Here is a 13,973-nt window from a genome sequence, read left to right on the forward strand (position 1 = left end):
TAGGGTTAGGGTTAGAGTTAGGGTTAGGGTTAGGGTTATGGTTAGAGTTAGGGTTAGGGTTAGGGTTGTGATTAGGGTTAGGGTTGGGGTTAGGGTTAGGGTTGTGATTAGGGTTAGGGTTAGGGTTGGGGTTAGGGTTAGGGTTGTGATTAGGGTTAGGGTTGGGGTTAGGGCTAGGGTTGTGATTAGGGTTAGGGTTGTGATTAGGGTTAGGGTTGGGGTTATTGTAGGTTTGTGATTAGGGTTAGGGTTGGGGTTAGGGTTAGGGTTAGGGTTGGGGTTAGGGTTAGGGTTGTGATTAGGGTTGGGGTTAGGGTTAGGATTAGGGTTAGGGTTGTGATTAGGGTTAGGGTTAGGGTTGTGATTAGGGTTAGGGTTAGGGTTAGAGTTAGGGTTGTGATTAGGGTTGTGATTAGGGTTAAGGTTAGGGTTGGGGTTAGGGTTAGGGTTGTGATTAGGGTTAGGGTTAGGGTTGGGGTTAGGGTTAGGGTTGTGATTAGGGTTAGGGTTGGGGTTAGGGCTAGGTTTGTGATTAGGGTTAGGGTTGGGGTTAGGGTTAGGGTTGTGATTAGGGTTGGGGTTAGGGTTAGGATTAGGGTTAGGGTTGTGATTAGGGTTAGGGTTGTGATTAGGGTTAGGGTTAGGGTTAGGGTTAGGGTTGGGGTTACGGTTAGGGTTGTGATTAGGGTTAGGGTTACGGTTGGGGTTAGGGTTAGGGTTAGGGTTAGGGTTAGGGTTAGGATTAGGGTTAGGATTAGGGTTAGGGTTAGGGTTAGGATTAGGGTTAGGATTAGGGTTAGGGTTGGGGTTAGGGTTGTGATTAGGGTTAGGGTTAGGGGTTAGGGTTGGGGTTACGGTTAGGGTTGTGATTAGGGTTAGGGTTACGGTTGGGGATAGGGTTAGGCTTAGGGTTGTGATTAGGGTTAGGGTTAAGGTTGGGGATAGGGTTAGGGTTAGGGTTGTGATTAGGGTTAGGGTTAGGATTAGGGTTAGGGTTAGGATTAGGGTTAGGGTTAGGGTTAGGGTTAGGGGTTAGGGTTGGGGTTACGGTTAGGGTTGTGATTAGGGTTAGGGTTACGGTTGGGGATAGGGTTAGGGTTAGGGTTGTGATTAGGGTTAAGGTTAGGGTTGGGGTTAGGGTTAGGGTTGTGATTAGGGTTAGGGTTAGGGTTGGGGTTAGGGTTAGGGTTGTTATTAGGGTTAGGGTTAGGGTTAGGATTAGGGTTAGGGTTAGGGTTAGGGTTAGGGTTAGGGTTAGGATTAGGGTTAGGATTAGGGTTAGGGTTAGGGTTAGGATTAGGGTTAGGATTAGGGTTAGGGTTGGGGTTAGGGTTGTGATTAGGGTTAGGGTTAGGGTTAGGGGTTAGGGTTGGGGTTACGGTTAGGGTTGTGATTAGGGTTAGGGTTACGGTTGGGGATAGGGTTGGGGTTAGGGTTAGGGTTAGGGTTAGGGTTAGGATTAGGGTTAGGATTAGGGTTAGGGTTAGGGTTAGGATTAGGGTTAGGATTAGGGTTAGGGTTAGGGTTAGGATTAGGGTTAGGATTAGGGTTGGGGTTAGGGTTAGGGTTGTGATTAGGGTTAGGGTAAGGGTTAGGATTAGGGTTAGGATTAGGATTAGGGTTAGGATTAGGGTTAGGGTTAGGGTTGTGATTAGGGTTAGGGTTAGGGTTAGGATTAGGGTTAGGGTTAGGATTAGGGTTAGGGTTAGGGTTAGGGTTGTGATTAGGGTTAGGGTTAGGGTTGTGATTAGGGTTAGGGTTAGGGTTAGGATTAGGGTTAGGGTTAGGATTAGGGTTAGGATTAGGATTAGGGTTAGGGTTATGGTTGTGATTAGGGTTAGGGTTGGGGTTAGGGTTAGGATTAGGGTTAGGGTTAGGATTAGGGTTAGGATTAGGATTAGGGTTAGGGTTACGGTTGTGATTAGGGTTAGGGTTAGGGTTAGGGTTAGGATTAGGGTTAGGATTAGGATTAGGATTAGGATTAGGGTTAGGGTTAGGATTAGGGTTAGGTTTAGAACCAACACTAAACTTAAGCATACAGAACCAGAACCAATCTCATGCAAACAGAACCAGAATCAACTCAACCAGAACTGAACCAGACCCGAACCAGACCTGAACCAGAACCGAGCTAGAACCGAGCCAGAACCCTACCAGAACTGAACCAGAACCGAACTGAACCGAACCAGACTCGAATCAGACCTGAACCAGAACCGAACCAGAACCGTACCAGAACTGAACCAGAACCGAACCGGAACCGGAACCGGAACCGAACCGAACTAGAACCAAACCAGAACCGTACCAGAACTGAACCAGAACCGAACCGAACCGGAACCGAACTGAACCATACCAGAAACGAACCAGAACCGAACCGAACTGAACCAGACCAGAATCAGACCCGAACCAGAACCGAACCAGAACCGTACCAGAACTGAACCAGAACCGAACCGGAACCGAACCGAACCGAACCAGAACTAAACCAGAACCGTACCAGAACTGAACCAGAACCGAACCGAACCGGAACCGAACCAGAACCATACCAGAAACGAACCAGATCCGAACCAGAACCTTATTAGAACCGTACCAGAACTGAACCAGAACCTAACCGAACCAGAACCATACCAGAACTGAACCAGAACCGAGCCAGAACCCTACCAGAACCGTACCAGAACTGAACCAGAACCGAACCGGAACCGAACCGAACCAGAACCATACCAGAAACGAACCAGAACCGAACCAGAACCTTATTAGAACCGTACCAGAACTGAACCAGAACCTAACTGAACCAGAACCCTACCAGAACTGAACCAGAACCTAACCGAACCAGAACCATACCAGAAACGAACCAGAACCGAACCAGAACCCTACCAGAACAGAACAGAACCAGAACCAAACTCGAGCAAACAGAACCAGAACCAACTCAGGTAAACAGAAACAGAACCAAACTCAAGCAAACATTATTAATGTCCTCAGGTTGGCATTGAGAAAAATCAGATGCCTCAGCTTGTGATGGGCTGATCCGATTTCTCCTCTCAGTGAGTATTTGCCCAGTCTTCAAGAAGACGCTCTCTGAAGGAACAGATGAAGCCAGGATACACAGCCTCCCCTCCATCACCTGTATCCTATATCCTCACATATGATTGGCCGAATGGCCTCCATGCTGACCAATCAAAACGAAGTTCTGCTGTGAGCAGAGCTGGGGTTGAGCACTGTGAGAGCTAAGCAGCAAAAGGAAAAAACTGGAAGCCGGCTCTCTCTTGATGCCAGCCAGCTCTTCTGATTCACTATAAAGCATCGGCTCTCAGAGCCGCAGCTTTTGATCATGACACATCACTAATGTGCTTAATATGTGTTACAATTATGAGGGGGCCATGGACAATATTCTCACCTGTAAGGGGTCCCTGGCTCCAAAAAGTTTGAGAACCCCTGCTCTAGCTAGCAGGAGTGCAAACTCCCGATAGTGAAAACAAACCGAACAAAAAGAGCGACACAGCTGCTCAGAAACTCCACGTTGTAGACATCGCTGATCATAATAGACATCGCCATGCAGGAAGACAGTTTACATTTTCTTAAATCTCTGAGAGATCTTCAAATACAGAGTGCGTCTTTACACCGATGTGATTTTTTCAGAGTTTACAGTAACTCAAATAAAAAAACGTGACATTTGCTTTGTTTTATATCGACCACTTAGCAGGATGAATATCAGGATTAAGCAGGTATATTTTGAGTCTTAGTTGAGTTGAGAAACATTTGTGGCCATTTTTGTCATTCAGATCTATTTAGGTCATTAATGCACTGATCCTCTGATCATTATTATTATTTAATTATTTCAATAAGGCAGCTTCCTGATTCCTTTGCAGGCTCTTTTGTTTTTTTCTCAGCTCATTTTATATTTTTTGAGAAAAGAGAAAGCTGAGATGTTGCCCATCATTGTTACTTGGTTGCCCTAATAAAGTGAAGTGCTGTACATCTGTGGTTGCATTATTCTATTATCAATTTGCCATAATTTTTAAGTATGTAAGAGATGATTTCATCGATAGCCATAGACTCCATGTCTTTCAATGTAGACTTCCACTGAGAGGAACATATTAGACTATTTAGGAACTAAATTAGGAACTAAATTTAGACGGTCATACCAGCTTGATCATCAATGAAAATGTCCTGGAAAATGATCTCTGGAAAAGAGTGGGAACCCTGGTAAATGTGTAATTATGTGTGTGTGCATGTGGCTCATGCTTTATGAGGCTCCTGTCGAACATGAACAACATGGGTATTTTTTGAGCAGGTTCAACTCCTCTACATCCAACATGTAATGTGATTGATGAGGTTATATGCTCCGACTGGTTTGCTACAAGAATGAAAGATATTCTTATTAATGAAGATTGAATGGTTTGATGTATAGTTTTCTCCCCCTCAGCATTTATGTCATGTTATTTTACGCAGACTTTAAGCCCTTTCTCTTCTGTCTCATGTTCTTTGCAGATTCAGTCAATCCCTTCATCTGCACCTGTACATGCCTGCAGCTTTGGCCTTCATGGCTGGCATCACTTCTATTATCTACTATCACAACATAGAGACCTCCAACTTCCCCAAATTGCTATTAGGTACAGTATTAATCTTTGTTTTGTATATTTCCAATTCACTTGTTGTAACTTTGTATTAGAAAACCGTCGCATGTTTAATTTTTTCTAATTGCATCATGAATTATGAAACAGTTAAACAGGGTCAGTTTAGATTTTAATGGTTCCTTACCTCTGTATAAGACGGCAAAACAATTGAGAGGGTAATATCTTCAAGCCCAATTGTGCTGCTCTAAGTATGCCCCAATTTCCCATTTTATCAGGGAAACAAGTTTCAGGGGAGAGATGCACATGTAAATGTTTTTTTTTAAAAAAGAAGAGTTCATTTATTTATGACCTGTGCAAATTAATACTCTATTATAGAACAATCCCATAGCAGCCATGTAGTATGAGCTTATTTTATTATATAAGAGAGATCGTCAGAGCATATTCTGTATTTGGAAGTAACCATGTGAAATGTGTTTGAATAACCATAACTCATGCAGTTACCATTTAACGCATCAATAGAATTTGTTTACTGTCTATTCTTTCTGTTCAATCCATTAGTTTTGATCACATAACCCCATGTTTTCTCCCTTAATAATCCCCCTGTTGCTCCTCTTCGACTGACAGCAGTTTCTCTTTCCTCCTCATGCATCATTAACTTTTCCGTGCCAGGCTTTTGATGCTTTTACACCCACTATATCTCTGAGCTTGCTCAAGCTTTAGTCCTCCATGTCCCTGTCAGTCTCTTGAGGGAATTGGTGGGGAGATGCTGGGGTCATGGTTTCATGAACAGAAATGAACCTTCTGGATGGAAACTGACTGACCCGTTCGCTGCCACTATCGTAAAAGATGTTTTTTCATGATGAAGACATAAGCGCTGGATCAAAGTCTGCTGCAGTCTGAGCCCATGATTGTTTCACTAGTGTCCTATAGAGTAATCTATACTTTGTAATCTCATCTACAACACTCTTTTCACTAATCTCTTAATACTGGCCACAATAAAGCAGATGAACTGAAACGACCTGACTCAGAATAAGGTCTTGACAATATTCAGACAAGCTTTTTAATCGCTTTAAGCCAGCGACCTTGAACAGACATTCCTGAGGTATTACTGTTGATATCTGAAAAGAGGAGGAAAGAAGGAAACGGAGAGCAAGAAAAGAAAAGGAAAACCAATAACAAGAGCAGAAACCTATATATCCTAATAAATATCCAGAGTGATACTTCAGGTCTAAAAAAAGGAACTAAATGAAGCCTACACTGTACAATTATGAATCCTGAAATCCTATTTCAACAATGATAAGATGAAGTGTCACTCTGACTGTGACAAAATACACCTACAACTCCATCTCTAATACCATCCATCTGGAGGGGACATACTTCTCTTTTTGGCTTGTTCTGTGTTTTTTTGTCCTCTTTTGATGTCTGTTTGATCTCCTCAGCCCTGCTCATCTACTGGGTGCTCGCCTTCATCATGAAGACCATCAAGTTTGCCAAGTACACTGAGCATGGCATCGGCCCCCGGCAGCTACGCTACTGCATCACAGGGCTGCTGATGCTGCTGTACGGACTTTTGCTCACTGTGGAGATCAATGTCATTCTGGGCAGGGTGAGAGACTGTGTGTGTGTTTGTTGTTACATGGCGCAGCCATGTGTAGCTTTCTGATTATTTCCTGTTTTTGCCTCAGTTGCCTCCTTCTTGTTCAGGGATTAGTGATCAATAAAGCCAAAGTGATGAACCAACAAGAGGACATTGCTAGAGGCATGCTGTTTGCATGGTTGAAAGGACATGTATAAGAACAAAAATGCCCTGGTAAACTGAAGAAAATTCACAGCAAGAGTCTTGAAGGAAGGACATAGTAAAAAAAAAATGAAGGGCATTGTTATTATGTGAAAAGAGGCGCCTCCTCCTGGGTTTATGCAACAGGAGATGAGCCTCAGGCTGTCCTCTTGGCTTGATTATTGCCAGCTTGGTGCCAAACTTAACTGTGACTGAAATGTGTTCAACAATGCTTTCCAGATTCATTTTTAGAGCGAAAAGTGAAAAGTGAACTGTACATTATTTTGCTATCATCCACCCAACTTTGTGTTTGTGTGTTATTTCGGCACAGAGCACACATCTGTTATTGAACCTGGCTGTAGGTTAACAACAGAGTCATTCTGCCAAACTTACTCATTAGAAATCAACAAAATTATATTTACAAATTATAAATCTGCAACACATTAATGGTAAATATTGTTGTTATCTTGACCTTTTTACAAATGGAACCATATAACAGAATATTTTGAGACCTACCATGAAATCACTGTAATATCTGTCAAAAAACAGTGATGTGTATGAATATTTTCTGTGGCAATTCATCCACCTGTCACTGACATAGTTTCCGAAAAAATGTTTTCTCTTATTATGTTATTTTGCTGTCTTCATGTGTTGTATTGTGCTGCTAGGTTTCGCTGCATCTCGACTGAAAACCCTTTTTTTTCCTGGTTCTCTGCCGACCTTTTGTATTTGTAAAAGCTTCAGTCTGGTAGCTATGAGAGCTTGTAAGCTCTGCCAAGAATCAGCAATTGTCTTGGTGATATCAGACAACCAGTAATTAATACAAAGAACAGACAGTTTATCTCCTTGAAGCTATAATTAATCCCACTAATAAGAGTGTGGTCAATATGCTACCAATTGTGTAAATCTCTTACATACAGTGTGAGGCAACATCTTATAATTAACTCCATGGATGAATTAATGTTTCTGTTTCATTGTAGGTCTAAACAATGCTTGCATGTTTTTGTTTTCGTTCTTGGTTTATCGTCACTTGGGGTTAAAAATGTAATAAAACTTGTCCTTCTGTCCTTCCGTCTCTCACAGCGCTATGTGTGTTTCGCTGACCCGACTGAGGTCAAGCCCCCTGAGGACCTCCAAGATCTCGGTGTTCGATTTCTACAGCCATTTGTCAACCTGTTGTCCAAAGCCACCTACTGGTGGATGAACACCTTCATCACTGCTGCTCACAGACGACCCATCGACCTCAAGGTGATCGGCAAGCTACCCATAGCCATGAGAGCCCTCACCAACTACATCAAACTACGCAGGGCCTTCGAAGACCAGAAGGTTGGTGAACAGACAAATGAGTGATGTTGAGCAGATAATCTCTGTGAAAATGTCGTGAACAGAATGGGTCCGTTTTCTAGCATTAAATAACCAGAGCCAGAGTTTAGTGTAAAAGGGCACTAAAACACAACCAGCTAACACGAAACCTTTATTCAGTCAATACATGGTGAAGAGTGTTAATGAAACAAAAAAGAGGAGGATACTTTTTCAGAGAAAATAGCTGACTTCACTTTAGTCTGACAGCCAGAAAAAAAAATCCTCTAAACTTTTCATGGAGAGATTTAGATGCAGAGACAGATTTGAGATCTTGTAATTGCTGTGGCAAAAATCAAAACAAGATCTCTCCCTTTCTTGCGTCATTGTTGCTGAATAAATAATCACGGATAAATCACACTCTGGAGCAGATAACAGATTGAAGAGGCACCATAGATGATCTGCATGTTGGAAAAAAATTACAAGAAATGAGTGGAAACACTGGGCTAATTCTCCTGTGAACTTTATAACTGATCAGGAGGGATATGTTTGAGAATTTTGCACACCAGTAACTAATCAACTATTAGCATCTCAAAGCTCCCTGGTTATTTTCTGTAAATGTACTCAGGAAAACTGGATTGTGAACGAGTCCATTTTCTTTTAAAAGTGATGATTATCTCTTAAGGAACAACTTCAAACTCCCCTCACAGACACAAAGAAGGTTCTTAGTGTTGATGTAAGAGCTTAGAGGGCAGCGTGCTTTTTTTTTCCTCAGGGCTAAACTTCACTTTATTTTGACACCTCATGTTAGTTTTGCCGTCTTAATAAATCTTTTGTTTATCATTAGGAGTTGTTCTCCGTGGGTCAGCCTGACATCGTGCATGAAGTGATCTGGGAATCTTTCAGGGATTTTTTTTTTTTTTTTTTTACAGCTGTTCTCACAAAAACAATGATCTCCGTCCTGTGATGACTCACTGATTGCTGAAGTGGGACCATAAACTGTAGTCAGACGTCACAGAGATGGTTAGTCAACACTGTAAACAAATAAATGTCATATAAACACACACTTTAGATAAGCTTGGATTCCATGGTCTTGTTGAGTCAGAAACATTGACAAAAAAATTCACAATAAGAAATCCCTCCAGCTTTTACATTGGGCTCTGTTTTATTATCTGTTGATGTCAGAGAAGTGTTGATTTTGATGCTGCTGCTTTAGTTTGCTTTACTTATGTTTTGGCTTCAGTGTAGAAATCAAGATGGGCAAGATAAACCACTTTTAGATAAGAGTGGCGCAGTGGGTCATTGGTTGATATTTTTGATTCATGTAGTTCATACCTTTGTTTAGCATGTCAGTTCTCCAGATTTCAATTTTCTCACTTACTTTTTCCGAGTTCAGTGTTTTACGATGCAACCACATTATGTCACTTAAAGAGTGTCTAACCATGTGGTGGATTATTAAGATATAATATTACAATGACAATATTATAATAGATACTGTTTAATACAGGAAAATGTGCACTGAATGCATTTCAGAAGTATTATGTAGCCTACATTAGTATTGTGAATGTAATCAACTTGACTCACTGACCAAGAACGATGTTCAGGAAGCAGCGATCTCTCCTGTCAGTACTTCTTACGATCTTTTCTGAAGAGGGATGGGGGAGGTTGCTGAAGTGATGAGCTCTTGCCAGCACACTGCCTCTCTCTGTTTTTGTGTGTAGGTTGTCATTGCATATATTTGTGCAGGTCAAGTCAATCGTGTGCTGGCAAAACTTACAGAGAAGTTTCTCCCTGAGGTGAAAACTGGCCAGGGGACCCCTAAAATCTGATTGGCTCCCCCACTGTCCACCCTGAATTCCTGAACCACAATAGACTATTTGCCTTGTCAAAGGTAGCACTTATATCTAAATCAACTATTTGGGTTGAATTTCAACAGGCTTTGTTGGCGCTTTAAATGATGACTTTGGACAAACAGTCCTTAAATAATTAACTTCAGCAGATGTAATTGTTGCCACTCTGTTGAGTTGCCTTTCAAATTTAAAACATATTAAATTAAGTTAAAACTTATACACAAGAGTATAACATTTTTTTATATATTCTTTGAATGTATATTAGAAGTTAAAATAGATTTGAATAGCGAAGATAATCCTCCTAGGGTTGGGGTAAGTCTGGCTCGGCTACTGGGTGAAAACAGGTCGCACACAAACATGTTGCCGGAAGCTACAGCAGCCAAAATACAGCAGAGACTCTTGATGTTTGTATCTGTTCATTTAGCTCAGGCACTGTGAAAAACCATTAAGATTGGTAGAGAAAACCCAGATATGAATCACACTCACATTTCAGCACATTCCACTATATTCCATGTTTTACAGTTGAATCCATTTTCATTGTTAAACTCTGATTTTGTCAGTGCCCTACAACTTGTATGTGGTTTTACATCCCTGCTGTGTCTCTTTGGGTTCTCTGGTTGTTTTCATATCAAGTGAAGTGGAAACTATAGAGGACTGTAATCTTCACCTACATTTCCATTTAGCTTAGCAATAAAACAGTGTGTACATTAAGTGATACCAGAGATTATTTATGTATGATTTTTTTTCAGAAAAGCACTGGTTGGTGTGTGTGTTGATCTTTTATGGTTAAAAGCTCAGCACTGCAATGCATCCTTCTATGTTCAAAGCATTTTTTGATTGTGTGTATCCTCACCTGCCCTTGTGCGCATATGATTATCCCAAAATGAAGAGTACTTTTTGAATTAGAATAGCTGCCATTTTTAAAATTAAAACACACTTTTCATTCCCTTCACGTCTTGTGCAAAGATAATTCTGGTTAACAATGGAGCTGTTGAATATTCCTGGAAAAATGAGTGTGTGTTATGATAGTAATGATAATCTGGTCTGTGTGTTAGAAAATCAAACAGGCGTATGAAAAAGCTTTCCATCTTTTTTCTCCCTGCTCTGAGATCAGTGCATATACCCTGAGGCCCTATTCCTCTACTCTTATTACTGCGGATAAAACTGAGTCTATGTCCTGGTTACACTTTCTTCTTCTGTCCTCCCTCTTTCTGTCTACTTGCCTCTCTTTCTCTCTGTCTCACTTTTGGAGCACGTGTCAGGGGTCGGGGATAAAGGGGCCTCTGCAGAGGGGTCAATGTTTTCCAGAGTTTGGAGGGTCACACAGATTCGTCACTGCTGCGTATGTGTCCGGTGTGAACACAAACCTTGCTTCCTTCCGGCAGGAGCAAGGGATGAGAGAGATTGAGGGATCCCAGTGGAGACGAGGGGGATGCGGGTGGGAGGGCATTTAGAGGAAAGCCTAGAGGCGCTGGGTCATTCCCATTTTACTGTGAACGAGGCGACATCCCGACCCCTGCGGGGGTGAAAGCACTGCACTTCATGGGAAGCTAGCTTCACTCCTTCTTTCCTCTTGTTTGAACCCAAGGTGGACAAAAATGATGAGTGTTTGGTGTGGGTGTGTTTGTTTATGTTTGTGTTTGTGTGTGACGTCCTCAGTAACACATGTTTTGTATGAAGGCTGAGGTTGAGCTTGAGCTCAAATGGAAAGATAGAGACACATGATAATGGTCACGTCTCTTCTCACAGCTTTGGAAAGTGATTCAGTCACACACACACACACACACACACACACACACACACACACACACACACACACACACACACACACACACACACACACACACACACACACACACACACAAAACCCCTGACACACACATTCAGTGAAAATGTCCTGAGAGTGTTTGCTGAACAATGATAGACCAGATGTTTTTCAATGATCACAACTGATTCACTGAACCAAGCTGTTGTGTCATTATAATGTTGATATATTTCTGAAGTCATAAATAATTCTGAATAGAGCTCAGGATCTCATCCAGTCTGCTGTGTTGATCTATTTAAACCCTCTGTGTGATTATTAATGTTGTATTTTCTTTAGTTGTTGTTTCAAATGAAAACTCTGATTCTGTTTTCACTTGCTATTGAATGTTTGCCCTTTGCATCATTGTTGAGTTTTATCTTTGCATCATTACATAATATAAGAGATTCAAACATAACTGGCTCATAACTGAATTAGCTCAACTGTGAAACCTGCCGCTAATCAGCACATCCCATGATGCAGCAGCAGCGTCAGCGGAGAGAATGAACACTCTGAAGTTGACCTCATTCTGCAGGTTTCTGCTGCAGTGCTGGACAGACTTTTGAGTTCATGGTGATAAACCAGATGTTACATTCAGGCCATCTATTCCCCTTACACTGTTAGATGGCTTTAATGTCTACCCTTGTTTTGTTTTCATTGTTGTGCTATGTGTTTTCCTCAGACAAATGCCTGTTGTGTTATGAATTCTTCATGGAGACATTTCCAGCAGATTTACTCCTATCTACAACAACAGCCATCTTCATAACACAAATGAAACAGTTTAATGTGTCACAGAGAGAGAGAGCTTTTTATTTGTCATTTAGAGTTTAATTATCCAAATCCTTTAGGAAAGTTTCATTCAGCAAGGGAAATTCAGTGTATTCAAAATGTGTTGAATGTGTTCACCCATCGTGCTGATACATTTCCACTTACATCTCCTCTGTCTTTGTTCTCCTTTAGAGGCCTCAGGGCACAGCACCCCAGGGCCCAAAGTTGATCTGGCAGGCGTTGAGGAAAGCATTCGGCAGGCCTCTCATCCTCAGCATCACGTTCCGCTTCCTGGCCGACCTGCTGGGCTTTGCAGGACCTCTCTGCATCTCTGGCATCGTGCACCACATCAGCAAAGACAACCGCACCATCCAGCGACCGGTGAGACTTCCTCTGTACTGACATGCACATGTCCAAATCACATAAACCAATATAACAGGTTTTCACTATGCAACAAGATACTTTCGTGTTATTACAATAAATAAACATATCACAAGACAGCATTGAACTTTTGTGACAAAAACGCCAAAAAATGTAAAGATCTGATAACTAATACTGTTATATTGTTTGAATGAGGAAATTTGTGCAGAGAAAGATACGAGACATTCATCTTATTAAATGGTTAGATAAATAACCACATTATGCTTGTTTTTAAACAAGAAAAGTTTTATATTGTTATTAAATGATAAGAATGTTTGCCATGATATCATAAAAACAGCTTGTTTGATGAGAAAAAACATCCTTTGAGAACATCTGTTTGTTATGTTATTTCATTGGAGTGGCAGCAATATGCTTGCATAGTTGCTGTATCACAAATCGTCTCAGGTTAATTTGTCAATTTCTTTAAATGATCATATAATCATACTGAAGATTTTGACATCAGCATTTATTACAAAGCCATGCTTTGTACTTTTTTCTCAGTGAAGACAAGTCAGTCCTGAGCTACTTGCAATTTTCTACATGATATTCTCTTTTCTACACAGCTACTGTTTTTATGTTTTCCTCAAAGACAATAGCAAGACATTTTCAGTTGATTCCCTCTTTTAAATATAGATCTGTGGTGTTCATAATTAATGTTATCCTACTTTCCTGCGGACAATATTCAATTGCAGACAGCACCAGCAAGGTTCTGGTTGAGGAGGCCTGGGGGAAAAGAGATTTATTTTAAAAGGTGAATGCATTTAGAGACTGAGACGATGGCAGAATAAAGAGCAGGGAACTGAGACAAGGATTCAGACACAGACAGGCAGCTACGAATGACAAAACAGCGACGCCATGAATGCCTCCTGCCACTCAAAGGTCACAGTAACAGTTTGATGAGAACTTTATTACACCCTTTCTCCCAGGTGCCCCGTTCCTGATGGTGGACTAATTTAATCTTGGTCAAATATTTATGAGACTTATTGCTGCTGGGAGGTGACTCGGTTTCTTAGATTCCACATAGGGCAGACTGCCAAACCAGACACACAGTCAGACAGTTGCTCTGTAAGAATAACTCCTCAACTATTTGTCTGAAAGTCACATCCATATAAAGTAGGAGAAGATCACAAGTTAATCTTGAATTGTCAAGCACTCAAAATAAATGTACTTGACAGAGTGTTGGTTTGGAGAGGAGACTAAAAATAAAGCTGTTCGTTTAAAAGATAACAGGAGGATGTTTCAGGAAGTGAGGATGGGTTTTGTATTTGGGATAAGAAATTTCAAGGATGAGTGGATGTGAAGTTGAAGCACATTTCTAATCAATAATTTGTAATCCCCCGAGTAATTGATCTCTACCTGATGCAGAATTAATTACGCTTTGAGGGAGATGCTGTATCACTTTCCTACACCAAACCACATTTCCTCTTTAGTCTCCAGATCACACTCCTCATATCATCCGTTTGAAACACTGTGAGGGCTTCACTTCAGTTTAA

General features: G+C 41.2%; 1 protein-coding gene across 1 annotated transcript in view; it reads left to right on the plus strand.

Annotated features, from left to right (window-relative positions):
• Nucleotides 1-13,973, plus strand: part of abcc8 (ATP-binding cassette, sub-family C (CFTR/MRP), member 8) — a 61,841-nt gene that overhangs the window by 10,935 nt on the left and 36,933 nt on the right. Inside the window, 4 exon segments of the mRNA XM_034685363.1 lie at nucleotides 4,480-4,601; nucleotides 6,005-6,171; nucleotides 7,426-7,668; nucleotides 12,253-12,441. Of these exon segments, the coding sequence (XP_034541254.1) occupies nucleotides 4,480-4,601; nucleotides 6,005-6,171; nucleotides 7,426-7,668; nucleotides 12,253-12,441 (721 nt within the window).

Source organism: Notolabrus celidotus, chromosome 6 (assembly GCF_009762535.1).
Source record: "Notolabrus celidotus isolate fNotCel1 chromosome 6, fNotCel1.pri, whole genome shotgun sequence".
In the NCBI taxonomy this organism is placed as follows: Eukaryota; Metazoa; Chordata; class Actinopteri; order Labriformes; family Labridae; genus Notolabrus; species Notolabrus celidotus.